At 46.0% G+C, this 13,198-nt stretch overlaps 1 protein-coding gene across 10 annotated transcripts; it reads left to right on the top strand.

Annotated features, from left to right (window-relative positions):
* The first annotated feature begins 2,488 nt into the window (after positions 1-2,488).
* Positions 2,489-12,293, top strand: DHCR24 (24-dehydrocholesterol reductase). Of its 10 annotated transcripts, none has more exons than XM_076071842.1 (12): positions 2,559-2,605; positions 2,672-2,707; positions 4,541-4,703; positions 5,639-5,711; positions 6,560-6,715; positions 6,961-7,066; positions 8,243-8,361; positions 8,741-9,007; positions 9,148-9,294; positions 9,869-10,066; positions 10,772-10,950; positions 11,260-12,293. In XM_076071842.1, exons 3-12 carry the CDS (start codon positions 4,546-4,548, stop codon positions 11,411-11,413), a joined length of 1,557 nt encoding a protein of 518 aa, XP_075927957.1. In that variant the 5' UTR covers positions 2,559-2,605; positions 2,672-2,707; positions 4,541-4,545; the 3' UTR covers positions 11,414-12,293. The 10 variants fall into 10 exon arrangements, with proteins under 10 accessions (XP_032821932.1, XP_075927957.1, XP_032821930.1 ...); XM_076071838.1 differs by lacking the exons at positions 2,559-2,605; positions 2,672-2,707 and adding exons at positions 2,750-2,760; positions 2,923-2,950; XM_076071837.1 differs by lacking the exons at positions 2,559-2,605; positions 2,672-2,707 and adding exons at positions 2,788-2,811; positions 2,923-2,950.
* The last annotated feature ends 905 nt before the right edge of the window (positions 12,294-13,198 follow it).

The following is a 13,198-nucleotide window of genomic DNA, read 5'->3' as shown; positions in this document are numbered from 1 at the left end:
CAGGTTTGACATTGCTGGGCAACGCGTCTAATAATTTTCGTTGTCTGACCCATAAAAAAAATCGTTTACGGGGATTTGTCTTGCATCGGAGTTTTTATAATTCCCAACATTTAAAAAGCGGGCCACTGCCTTTATAGATTACCCCCAAAACCCTCTATGCGATTTCAGTATTCATTTGGAATAGTTAATTTTCATATGTTTCAGCACTTCAGTCAATCCATTGCTGCATGAAGGCCTCGCCACGGCCTTACAACGTTGTTGTTTGGGTTGGTTGGTCGGTGCGACAATTCGCGCTGGTATCGCTCGCCACTTGTATATATTGGCTGGGAATAATCGCACGACTGTGCTTAGCCACAACATTTATCCGTTCATGTGAACATTCGTTTAACATCGATATGGAGGACAGGACATTGCAGTCTCCTTTGGAAACGCGTCTGCTGAAGGACCGCTAATACAGCGGTATTTATACCACCACTTTTATTTGTATGTACCTTACTGCAATGGATTTGTCATCCTACGTGAACGGCAGAGGGCAGTGCATCTCAAATGTGCTTATCCTTGCTATGCCCCCCACGTATGACAAGCATGGTGAAGTATGGTCAAATAACCCACAATAGGGGGGGGCTCATCCAGCAGTGTATTAGCAAGGATTCTACATGTAGCCACATAGAGCTACATTAGTAAAATTTAGTTTACGTTAAGTAAAAAGTGAATGCTTGAGATTGCTCGTGCCACTGAGGGAACTCAGCGAGTCCTGTATTTGGCCTTCTCTTCCACGGTTGCCAGACGTCTCAGGAAAATCCGAATCGATCTCTATACTGGATGAATCCGATGAGCTATAAAGCTCTTTATTCACACATGTCCAGTAGGGGCGGATCAGACGGTTCCAACAACAAACAATACGAAAATATGATTTGGAATTCAACGTAAGCAAATCAACAAAAAACGTGTTTGTTTTACCAGGTAAAACTCTCTTAACTTTAAATAAGATACAGCCCCACCACACATCACCAACTGACGATTGATCGGTGTTCCACATTTATACAAGAGGCTTGGATTTGAGGAACTTGTAACGTTGTCAAATCAAAGCGACCTCCTCTGGGACTTGCAGTTTCTCAGTCGTCTCGCTCACCATAACGGGGCGATGTGATATCCAAATTGGAGAACTTGGTGACTGTTCAACGTATTGTCTGCCCACGGCCTTGCTGATGATCCCTAATAAGGGCGAAACCCTGCATAGAATCCCGAAACCCCGTTCGTGTTGCAGTCCACGGCCCGAGAGAGTTGCGGCACCAGCGGCTGAAACGTTTGGCAGGAACCCTGATGCGTGATGCGAGAAAATAATTGTATTTTATTTGTACCGCAGGAATCCGATGAGCTATACAACTCTTTTTTTTCTTTCTCTCAGACGTCGAGTAGTTTCACAGATATCCCGTAGAGAGAGAGAGAAAGATTCTCTCGCCTTCACTTTAGAATAAGATTTGGGTTTTTTTTACATTATGAGACCTCCTTTGCCAGTAACAAGATATAGAAATAGTTTTTTACCCTTTTAACTGGCAGAAAAAAACTGACACATTCATTCAAGGCATCATGTTTGCAATAACCACAACACAAGCAGTCAAAATGCAAACAAAAGAGACAACTCTGATAATAAGGACAGTGCATATTATTATCAGAGTTGTCTCTTTTGTTTGCATTTTGACTGCTTGTGTTGTGGTTATTGCAAACATGATGCCTTGAATTAAAGGTGTCAGTTTTTGTGCCAGTTAAAAGGGTAAAACCTTTTCTATAAGAATTGTTTTATTTGTACTGGAGGAATCCGATGATATCCAAAAATCGTTTTCGCATGTGTCCCAGTAGGGGGCGGGTCAGAACGTTACAACAAAAAAATAATACAATAAAAAACATGATCGATCGTACAAAGTTTCGGAAAGGTAAACAAATTACTTTAAAAAGTATATAATTAAAACTAAACTTTTTTTTGTATCTTATTAAGTAAAGCCCACTGAGATATTAACTTGTTTTTTTTAGAAGCGACCTGGCCACAAATGATAGCGCAACGTAGTGACTTGTGTAAAAATTAATAGCAAAAGCTAAATAATCTTAAATGCATGTTAGAATCCGTAGTGTGCACAGGTCCGGTGGTCCCAATTTTGGCGAGAGATTTGAATTCCCAGTCCGCTTTAGACGCGGCGTCGGTCAGTCACCCACCCTCCCCCTTCCTATTTCGGCCACATTTGAATTGATAAGCAGTATAGAACGCCGTGGCTCGCCCCCGCCCACATAACTCCTTAAATGGTAGCATTTGAAATCGTAGATCGCTTGAGCGTGCTCGCGGTGAGACCCCACCACAAACTCCCTTGAATGGCAACACGCAATTACGCAACTCGCACGGCACCCCGCCTCTTCAACCCTCTGAGGCTCGCCTAATTGGTCAAGGCGTTCACGCGCGAGCCGGAGGGCCAATCGCGAGCGCGCTTCAAAATGTCGCGCGCGTCATGTTGACCAATGAGCGAGCTGCGCAAGGGGTGGGGGTGAGGGCGTTGTCGAGAAAGCGGCCGTGGCTGTCAAACAGGTGAAGGAGGCGGCCGTGGCTGTCAAGGAGGTGGTTGTCAAGGAGGTGGCTGTGGCTGTATAGGAGGTGAAGGAGGTGGCTGTGGCTTTCAAGGAGGTGGCTGTCAAGGAGGTGGCTGTGGCTGTATAGGAGGTGAAGGAGGTGGCTGTGGCTTTCAAGGAGGTGGCTGTCAAGGAGGTGGCTGTGGCTGTATAGGAGGTGAAGGAGGTGGCTGTGGCTTTCAAGGAGGTGGCTGTGGCTGTATAGGAGGTGGCTGTGGCTGTCAAGGAGGTGAAGGAGGTGGCTGTAGCTTTCAAGGAGGTGGCTGTCAAGGTGGCTGTGGCTTTCAAGGAGGTGGCTGTGGCTGTCAAGGAGGTGGCTGTGGCTGTATAGGAGGTGGCTGTGGCTGTATAGGAGGTGGCTGTCAAGGTGGCTGTGGCTGTCAAGGAGGTGGTTGTAGCTGTAAAGGAGGTGGATGGATGAGGAGGAGGCAGCGGCTGCTGCTGTCAAATCGTGCGGAGGTTGCATCGCGAGAGGGAGAGCCGTGTGGTGGTGTTGCTGTTGTTGCTGTTCATTCAGTATCGTGTGCTCGCTCGCTCGCCGAATTGTGCGTGAGTGGGGCCGCGCGTGTTCGTCTGTGTAAGGTGGGGGAGCGGTGGTGCAGCGGTTAGCGCCACACCGCGCTACGAATCCGGCGAGCCGAGTTCGGATTCCCGCTCACGGCCAACACCGGTCCTGGGCCTCTCCCCCTAGGTCGACTCGGCCTCAAATGAGTACCTGGGGCGATTGTGTAAACATCGCCGCTGGGGGATACAAAGGCGGTCGGGCGCGGTGTTGGCCACCCACCCCGCCGCGTGTCACTGTGCCGGCCTTCACAGGCGCTGATCCTCTCTTAACAGCGCTCACATCAACAGTGTTAAGGCGATACGGGGTGGTGGGGTGGGATCTTTGTGTATTCGTCTCTGTGTGTGTGTGTGAGAGCGATATATAAATTATGCGCTCATCAAAAAGGCCGTGTGGCCGGCTGATGGGATGTGTCAAAGAAAATATTTGTTTGTATCATGTGAATGAGGGCTTGTTGTCTACTGATTGTATATTGTTACTGCGATTCTCCACAACGACGATACTTTTTTTTTGGTGTGAGCGAGAACGCGATCGATTTGACATCTGTGCACCTAGCCTGGCACAGACGTTGTCGTGACGTCACTTACAGTGGCGAATGCCGCCTGCTGCTTATTGTTTGAGATTGCGATTGGTTTGGGTTAAATTGTAAAATAATGGTTGCCTGTGCAGTTGACTGACTATGTCCCTTGTGCATGGGAATCGAGCGTTGCCCCCTTGCATGCGTGGGATTTTCTGCGGGTGCTCCAGTTTCCTCCCACGTGTATAATAAACACGGTTAACTGGCTGAAAACATCTTAATATGTGGAGAACTGCAGAGCAATTTTTGGCGCAGGCTCACCACATGTCAGCCTTCCAGCGTAGTCTGTGGTTCCTCAACAATTGCGAGATACAATTTGCATGAGTGATCGCTTTATAAAATTGTTAGATTTGTTTCTGTTCATGGACAGTGTAGTAGTATGAGAGTGCAGTAGTGTGACAGGACAATTGATTAACAGCGCTAACGAAATACTTCCACATGGTTTTCATTAGAGGGTAATGCAGCAACATCTGTTAAATTGTACTTGTATATTCAAACCAATGCTCACTGCCTTCATAAACCCGCGTGGTGAAGTATGGTCAAATAACTGCATGGCGTGGGGAAGCCCTCCAGCAGTGTGTTGGATAGGGCCGTAAAATGTCTGCTCAAACGAGTTTATGGCTCAACTCACTTCTATGTATATACGGTTTATTTACGTGGGTCTGTGTCAGTATTTGTTGCTGATTGACAGAACAGTTTTCTAAAGGGACAATTCACTGACGGGACAATTGATTAGCGGTGCAGTTGATTTAACCATGCGGTTATTGGCCTTCGCGGTTGTGCAGGAGGGATGGCACCACTGCTGTACGTGGGTGCCGCTGTGTTGCTGGCGCTGGTGTGGCTGCGTCTCCGAGGGCTGGAGTACGTGCTGGTGCAGCACCGCTGGCTCTTTGTGTGCCTCTTCCTACTGCCACTGTCTGTGCTCTTTGATGCCTACTACTTCATCAGGTGAGGCACTGCCTGCTGCCAGGTTAAACACATACCCTGCCTTCTGCTGTGTTGGGGGGGGGGGGTCACTGCCCAGTTTGATGGAGGGAGTTTAATATCAGAACCCCCCCCCCCCCCCATGACCACAGTAGTGATTAGAGTGCTTAGCTCACTGTTGAAAGGTTTCGAGTCCAAATACTGGTCATCATCATAATCGTCATCTATCCAGGATCCTTAAACATTACCATCATCACCATCCCTCGAAGCTCCTTAAAATTACTATCACTTTACGGGAAGTTAGCAGTGTAGACTGGCCAATGTTATTGGAATGTGGAATGGCCACCACTGACTCAGGGCCACCAGCAGCGACTGTAACTCAGACTTTATATCAGCTGTTCAGGCCCATTGTTTTTCAAGGGTGACCACAGGTCAAGACCATCAACAGAACAAAAACAAAATATATGTGCACGAATAGTGTAAATAGTGCTTGCATACAAATAAAAGATTGCGTAAAAAAACCTGTCAGACCTGTATAAATAAACCATATACAGAGAGTTGAGCAAAGTCACCAGAGACATTTTTGGAAAGATTTACAACTTTAAGAAACAGGACGGAATGCCAACAAGGCAGGTTTGTCTCATGCTTGAGAGTGGGGATGTTGACATATCTTCCAGAAAATCGGATGAAAAATACTTTCCAACATGTCAAATTTACCCTTTTAGTTTTCATTGGAAGCTCCAACCCCCGACACCTAACAAACTGATCGGTGAACATGGGTTGGCTGGCTTACTGTATGGATGGTTGGTAGCTAGGTGGGTGGCTGAATGACTGGATGGGTGGATTGGAGGCTGGGTAACTAGTGACTGGTTGGGTGAACCGGCTGCTTGTCCCATTTCTCTGTATACTATTGAGCATGTCGTGTGCCTGGTGCCACCCCTTAACCTCCCTCCCCCCAGAGCTTGGCTGGTGTTCCGCATGTGCAGCGCACCCAAGCAGCATGACCAGCGTGTTCGCGACATCCAAAAGCAGGTGCGGTTTCAAAGAGAAAACCCCAAATTACACTTTAAACCTGAGTTTGGTCTCCCAGTGCCGACATAAATGCTCACTCAGCCCAGGGATAGGCTCCCATGGCCATGAGGTTACATTTGGCCACCACTAGTGTAACTGTCGGTCGTTGATCAAGAACCTTTTGTGGCTTTTTGGCATCGACTTTGTACATTCTTATCCTTCTCCACCATCCCCCCCCACCCACCTCCCGATTACACAACCGTCATTTGTTATCAGAGGCTGGGTACCTTTGGTAAAGTTAGAATAATGTGAAATGTTAGTTGTGAAGTTGTGAGGTATATATGTAAAATTGGGCACAGAGACATCTCAGGGGAAATGCTGGATGTGATAGAAGTCGGCACAACCTAATATAGCCGTGTCTCCTAACTAGATGCATACACTTCACTACCAGTGGGCGCTGGAGGTCGCCATGAATGTGCAGACCTTGAATGGCTGATTATGATCAAGTTTATGTGACCTGGCAGCGCTTATCTATCCCTGAGTTGAACTTAAACCAAGGACTTTCACAGATAACTTTGAATGTCATCAACCTTCAAAGTGAAATCAGCACGACTGCAAACACTTTGCGTCATGAAAAAGATTAACATTTTAACAACACAGACATTCAGCGCAGTGAGACGTTTATATTCGTGTTGTTCTTTCAAGGAAAGTTGTTGCAGTGTACGTCTAGGTTTAGTGCTGTCCAACATGAGTTTTAAACTTCGTTGATGAGAAAACATACTAAAAGCTACCCCATTGTTATTTTCAGCTGCATCTTCTTAAAAAATGTGGACTCACCCTGAGAGCTGGTGTTCGTTTTTCTCTGGCAGGTGCGGCAATGGCGTGCTGAGGGTGGGCAGACGTACATGTGCACGGGCCGTCCAGGTTGGCTCACCGTGTCCCTGCGTGTCGGCAAATACAAGAAGACGCACAAGAACATCATGATCAACCTCATGGACATCCTGGAAGTGGACACCAAGCGGCAGGTGGGACGGCGAATGTGCACGGGCCATTCCCTCAATTTATAATAAGTCCTTTATAGAGTGACTCTTTAATTGGATATCTCATTAAAAAGTACTTTTTAGTGATTTATAAAAGGAGCATGCAGTGCGATTGATTTAAAGGATTTGGTGACATTTTAATTACTGATGTGCACCTACCACCATCTGTTCATCGCTCCGCTTGCTGACGTGAGACCGTGCGGTTCCCCTCCCCCCACTCCGCCTTGTAGATCGTGCGCGTGGAGCCGCTGGTGAACATGGGTCAGGTGACCTCGCTGCTTAGCTCCATCGGTTGGACGCTGCCGGTGGTGCCAGAGTTGGATGACCTCACCGTCGGTAAGTTTATCTCGCAGGTGTTCCTGTCTTTGTGTTCCATCATTGCGCTCATGGCCTTTTGACCAGTTAACCACACCGTGATTTTTTTGGTGGGTGTTCACTGTTTCCTATGTAGCCAACCATGCTAATTGCAGGTGCGGGGGAAGGACAACAAACTAAACACTAGAAGCAGTTTTAAAGAAATGAGTATTCAATCTAGATTTTAAAAGTGCATAGCTCCAGTGGCTTCCTAATATCCAAAGGAAGAGCGTTCCAGACGGCCACAGAAGCACATCCGAAAGCGCACGATGCAGTGACCGTCTTTGTTCGATGGCTGATCAAAAGCCTCTGCGAGGATGACCGGAGTTCGCGTGATGGCTTTTGTGTTCCTTCACGAGAGAAGGGCTCTGCTTTCCAGAGCACTGCAGAAAGGCGCAGCTTAGTTGAGTTTTAAGTTGGTATTTTACCATCTTTATGTATGGCAATAAAGTTAACATTACAATTCATGTAAAACACTGTATATGTAAAATGTTTACATAATATTTTTTTTATTGGCGAGTAGAGAGTCCAGACCATATAGCCCATACCAGGTAACAAACACTCCTTGAACATATTCTTGGTTCTTTCGGTAAAGTCACGTAGAAGGGAAACAAAATAATATAAATATAAAACAATTTTTATTATTTTATTGTTTCCCTTCTACGTGACTTTACCGAAAGAACCAAGAATATGAATCCCTGCAGTAACGAAAGCTTTAAATCAAAATTACTCCTTGAACAATCTACTAGTTAAAGATATACCCACACCTTGTTGTCATGGAGGTTGATTGACAATACTTCATGCTAATCAGTCTAGGGGGTGCCAAGGACTGATACAGATAGTAGTCGCTAATGGTGTTATGTCTGGATGAGAATCAAATTCGAATCACAAGGTTCATTGCATAGTTATGAACTGTTGCACTACCACTGGCTGGAAATCAAACTCGGGTCGCTGAGTTCTTAGCTTAATGGCCTAACCACGACACCTGTGCTCCGGTACACCAAATTTTGGATAGCATAACAAAAAAATCGATTTTGCTATCACCCATGTGTGGTAATCAAACACCTTCTGTAAAACTTATTGCCACAGCATCATCTGGCCGCAACCTCGAACACTTACACTGCCACCGCTGTGTGTGTGCCTTCGTGTGTGAGACAGGCGGGCTCATCATGGGCACAGGCATCGAGACGTCTTCGCACATCTACGGCCTCTTCCAGCACATCTGCGTGTCCTTTGAGCTGGTGCTCGCCGACGGCAGCCTCGTGCGCTGCTCCGAGGTGACGAGCGCACGGCTGCGTGAGTGAGCAGATGTGGGGCTGGAGGGCAGGTGTCGGGTGTGCGGGTGACAGGCGGTGTGACCTCAGAGTGGTGTGTGCCTCTGCACCGTACATTGATACCTAAAGGGACCGTTATTCCATGGAGTAATAGTACTCTCTTATGTGCACTTGTGTTTGTGTGTGTGAAAGAGGTCATCACTGTACATGAAATATATTTACTTGGTGAATTTGTTTTTTATATATATGTTTGCCGAACAACAATCGGTATAACCCAAAACCACATCGGAGAGCTTTTCTCACTTTAGTTCTTTCGGCAGTCTTGGTAACGACCGCTGCTCACCACCGCTGCTCACCACCGCTACCTTGTTCCCTCCCCCAGACGGAGAACTCGGATCTGTTTTACGCAGTGCCGTGGTCGTACGGGACACTGGGCTTCCTGGTGGCGGCGGAGGTGCGCATCGTGCCTGCACGGCACTACGTGAAGCTGCGTTACACGCCCGTGCGCGGCCTCGACGCCATCTGCTCCACGTTCCAGCACGAGTGCACACGGCCTGACCCTGCCACCTTCGTGGAGGGCCTCATGTACGGCCGAAATGAGGCCGTCATCATGACAGGAGAGCTCACCGACACGGCCGAGCCCGACAAGGTTAGGCACTGCCCCACTCGTGTTATTCTCTTGCCCAGAAACTCCACAACACCTTGATATTGTCTGCACCATAATATTTTTTCTCTTTCGTTCCATCTCCCTTATAATCTTACTCTCGGACCCTGCCCACATCTTTGCAGATCAACAACATCGGCTACTACTGGAAGCCGTGGTTCTTCAAGCACGTGGAGGGATTCCTGCACAAGAGCGGTCCACCCTGCGTCGAGTACATCCCTCTTCGCCACTACCACCACCGCCACACACGCAGCATCTTCTGGGAGCTGCAGGCAGGCAGTGCATTAGTGGACACGTCCTGGTGTCCATTGGCCACATGAACCTCTTTTATCAGATGACAACTGACCCCCACCCACACAGAGCCAACCCAGCGCAGCCGCGGCACTGATATCCCACAACGAACGCGTGTTGTCGGTATCGCGTGCCTGGCATGATTAACCCTGCCCCTTCCACTGTGGCCTCTCGTGAGGCCTCAGTTTTACGGATTTGGTTCTGGCTTAGCTCAAGAAATGGCCTGTGGAAAACCACCCATACCGTAATGGTTGCGTGCTGGCACGGCTCAGATGTACTATTGTAAAAGGGTTATTGGTGTCCAGGCATTACCCTTGCACATAAAGTGACACGAGATGCAGTTGGAAGCAGGTTCACTAAACGTCAGGTGTTCCTGTGTGCTCGACGCTTATGGCTAAATAGCTCTTTAAAATATCAATTGGTCGATTATCACAGATAAACCATCACTTTTTAAAGCCACTTGACCTTTTTTCCAGCGCATGTTTCGGAGACGATATTCTTGTGTGCCTTTTTCTCCAATGATATCTTGCCTGGCATTCCCCTTTTGCTCCACAGGACATCATTCCATTTGGGAACCACCCCGTGTTCCGCATGCTCCTGGGCTGGATGGTACCGCCCAAGATCGCGCTGCTGAAGCTGACGCAGGGCGAGGTGGTGCGCAAGCTCTACGAGCAGCACCACGTGGTGCAGGACATGTTGGTGCCCATGCATGCCCTGCAGAAGTCCCTCACCTGCTTCCACGACGAGATTAACGTCAGTGTGCCTACACCTCTCCCACAATTTACGCATTTAAACCCAGAAAATCGTTTAATTGTACTGACTTACCTAATTTTATTGGCCGACCTATTGGCCAAAAATAAGAGTGTTAGATGTGACTGTATGGTCACATTTGGTTAAAATGGGTCCATGAAAGATTGAACACACAATAACAATTAATTGTTTAAGTGTACTGACTTACCTATTTTTATTGGCCGACTTATTGGATACAATAAAACTAGGTTAAAAAGGGGTTGAAGAAATATGGAACACAAACAAAAACAATAACGCCTACCTTGTAGATACATTATCTTGAATGTTATTATGAAAATGAACTGTTAATGTACAGCAATCATCTGATGTGAGTTCTGGGCTATCTGACACGAGTTTGAAGATGTGTAAATGAGAATAATGTAGAGTTATGGTCAAACTTATGATATGTTTAATACACAACACTAGAATGCTATGATTGAGCACCTGACCCCAATTTTAGAGATTTGTTTTTATCAATGAAGCTTCAAACTCATGTTGGATAGCCCAAGACATATAGCATCCAAACATACCTACACTGTTTTTAGTGCTGCTTTTTCCCTCTGGGTAGTGTGCCTCCCATTATCTCAGGTCTCCTGATAAATTAACACACACATGACTCATTCCTAACCACCCCCTCTATATGACCCTTCCCCTACCCACCGCGTGCAGCTGTACCCACTGTGGCTGTGCCCATTCCGCCTGCCAAGTGTGCCAGGCATGGTGCACCCCAAGTCTGACCAGGAGGAGATGTACGTGGACATTGGTGCGTATGGGGAGCCCAAGATGAAGGGCTACACTGCCGGCACCACGACCCGTCGTCTGGAGCAGTTTGTGCGTGACCAGCATGGGTGAGAACACATCCCCTGCCTCATACAAGCATGCAGGAGTTGCATGCTTTGGTATCATGTGTAATAAAAAAGGAAACCCTCAGACTTTCACAGTGGAATTGAACCACAGTTAATGTTCGAAACCAACAGATGGTACTCTTAATTCAAGAAAATAAAAATAAATCACTGTGTTAATGCCATGTTTAATTAAACCTAAGCTTTGCATTTATAAATGGGTCCCCTGCTAAACAATGCCACCCAGTTTTCTAAAAAAAAAAGGCTGCTTGCCATGTTTATATCCCATTTAAATGACACCTTCATCCCACGCAGGTTCCAGATGCTCTATGCCGATTCCTACATGAGCCGAGAGGAATTCTGGAACATGTTCGACCCAACACTCTACCAGAAGATGCGCAAGCAGTACGGCTGTGAGGGTGCCTTCCCGGAGGTCTACGATAAGATTTGCAAGGCAGCCAGGCACTAGGAGTGTTGCTAGATGGTGCAGTTGAGTGGTCGGGGTGGACCAGAGACAGGGAGGTGGAAAATATGGCTTGCGTTGCAGGAATACTTTGGGGAGTCTTGAGTTTCTATAAATTTACTTGTCTTTAAAAGGGGTAAGTAATTTGAACTACTGAAGGACTTTTGTTGATCTAAGAATATTGCTGCGATATTTAAGATGAACTATGTCTCACTGGTTTGGATATTGTGTTAATATCGACGTTAGCAATGACTGGGACTTTGCTGGATGTGAAATGCTACAGCAGGGGCTTTATGATGCATGATGAGTCCAGAAAAAAAAGAGATGAGGTATGATGACTCTAGTAAGAACTGGGCCCAAATTGTGTTCGTGTAAATTGTTTAATGTTCTAAAAAGAGAATGACCATTGAAATGTTTGTAAAGTGCTCGACCGCCTGTTATTGCTGCATTCGCAGTTCAACTGCATCTGCGCATTCATGTTGTGCCGCTCTTAAGCCACATTGACACTTGAATGAGATGTGCAGTTACTGGAGACAATATTCCCCTCGATTGATGCTGTTCTCGTACTTTTTTCTGAACGTCACCTCCATACTTAAATGTTTATGCATCAGGGGCTTTACTGCGAGTTTAATGTTACAGGTGGTGTGTAAATAATTTAATTCCGTTAATTGGGTGTGCATTATTAAATAACCTTGTACCAAAGTAATTCCAACCAAACTTTGTTTAAAAAAATGCCTTCCCCTATTTTATTTATGAAGCCATTTGAGGCTTTCATTACAGCCTCTAAAGTTATTAGCAAAGTGCACCCTCATTGTCGGTTTTCACTATGCCTTCATTTGTGTGATGTGAAAAAGTAATTTGTGGTTTAATAAATGTTTTGAATGACTTTTCCGTTCATCATTGTTACTGTAGTAGTGTGTATAGGAAAAACACAACTGCGCTGTAATATAATATACAACCCGTTGCAAACCACGACTGGATGAGGGCCTCCCTACACCATGCGTTTTGGGGGTTGTTTAACCATATTGTTCATTGCATTGGAAGTGGAGAGTATAGTCATAGGAACATGAATACAGCATAATTGATTTTCTGCACTATCTACAGCCAGAATATATACAAGACATTTTGTAAAATTGTTTAAAATAATGATAACCTGTCAACTATGCCGTTTGGTCAACATTGGGCAAAACGTTTCCTTTGTATTAAAAACAAATTTCTTAATTGTATTCAGCCAAAATACAAAAAAAACATTGTGGAATTGTTACTACTTTAATCCAAGAACGTGATTAAATAAACATCATTTTCTTCAATCTACTGCAGTGGTTCGTGCATCGCACTGGAACCTGATGACACGAGTATGATTCCCAGCCAAAGCTCTGACATCGGTGGGGTATCTTTGGACACCATCCTTTACCAATCCTCACGAGCAGTCAAGAATGGCGAAACGTCAGTGACCGATACGGCATGGGGAGGGGCCTTCACCTACAGCAGGGGTCTTGACAAAAAGGTTGTACATTGTTTATTCAAATACTAAATTAATACATAATTAATAATACATAATTGTATTTGTTAATTTTGTGACTATCCATTCAATGAGCATCAGACACCCCAACAGAGCCACTGAGCTGCATGTGGGCCATGCGGTCTTACGTAGCAGTGGTAGCACTGCTTTGGTTCTTTCGGTAAAGTCACGTAGAATGAGAATAAAATAATAAATTGATCAAATAAAACAACGCAATAAAATTCTCACGTTTTGGCCACAACATGACGACTTCATGCATCATCGCCTAC

The sequence above is a fragment of the Petromyzon marinus genome, chromosome 35, assembly GCF_048934315.1.
Source record: "Petromyzon marinus isolate PM22_M1 ecotype Great Lakes invasive population chromosome 35, UKy_Petmar_22M1.pri1.0, whole genome shotgun sequence".
In the NCBI taxonomy this organism is placed as follows: domain Eukaryota; kingdom Metazoa; phylum Chordata; class Hyperoartia; order Petromyzontiformes; family Petromyzontidae; genus Petromyzon; species Petromyzon marinus.
The sequence above is the reverse complement of the archived record's forward strand: the minus strand, read 5'-3'. Positions and strand labels throughout refer to the sequence as shown.

Bases quoted from the DNA above. Each gene is read 5' to 3' on its own strand.
- DHCR24 (XM_032966041.2), top strand. From the start codon at position 4,546: ATGGCACCACTGCTGTACGTGGGTGCCGCTGTGTTGCTGGCGCTGGTG. The intron at 4,704-5,638 runs GTGAGGCACTGC...CCCTCCCCCCAG, and splicing joins GATGCCTACTACTTCATCAG to AGCTTGGCTGGTGTTCCGCA. The intron at 9,295-9,868 runs GCAGGCAGTGCA...TTTGCTCCACAG, and splicing joins GCATCTTCTGGGAGCTGCAG to GACATCATTCCATTTGGGAA.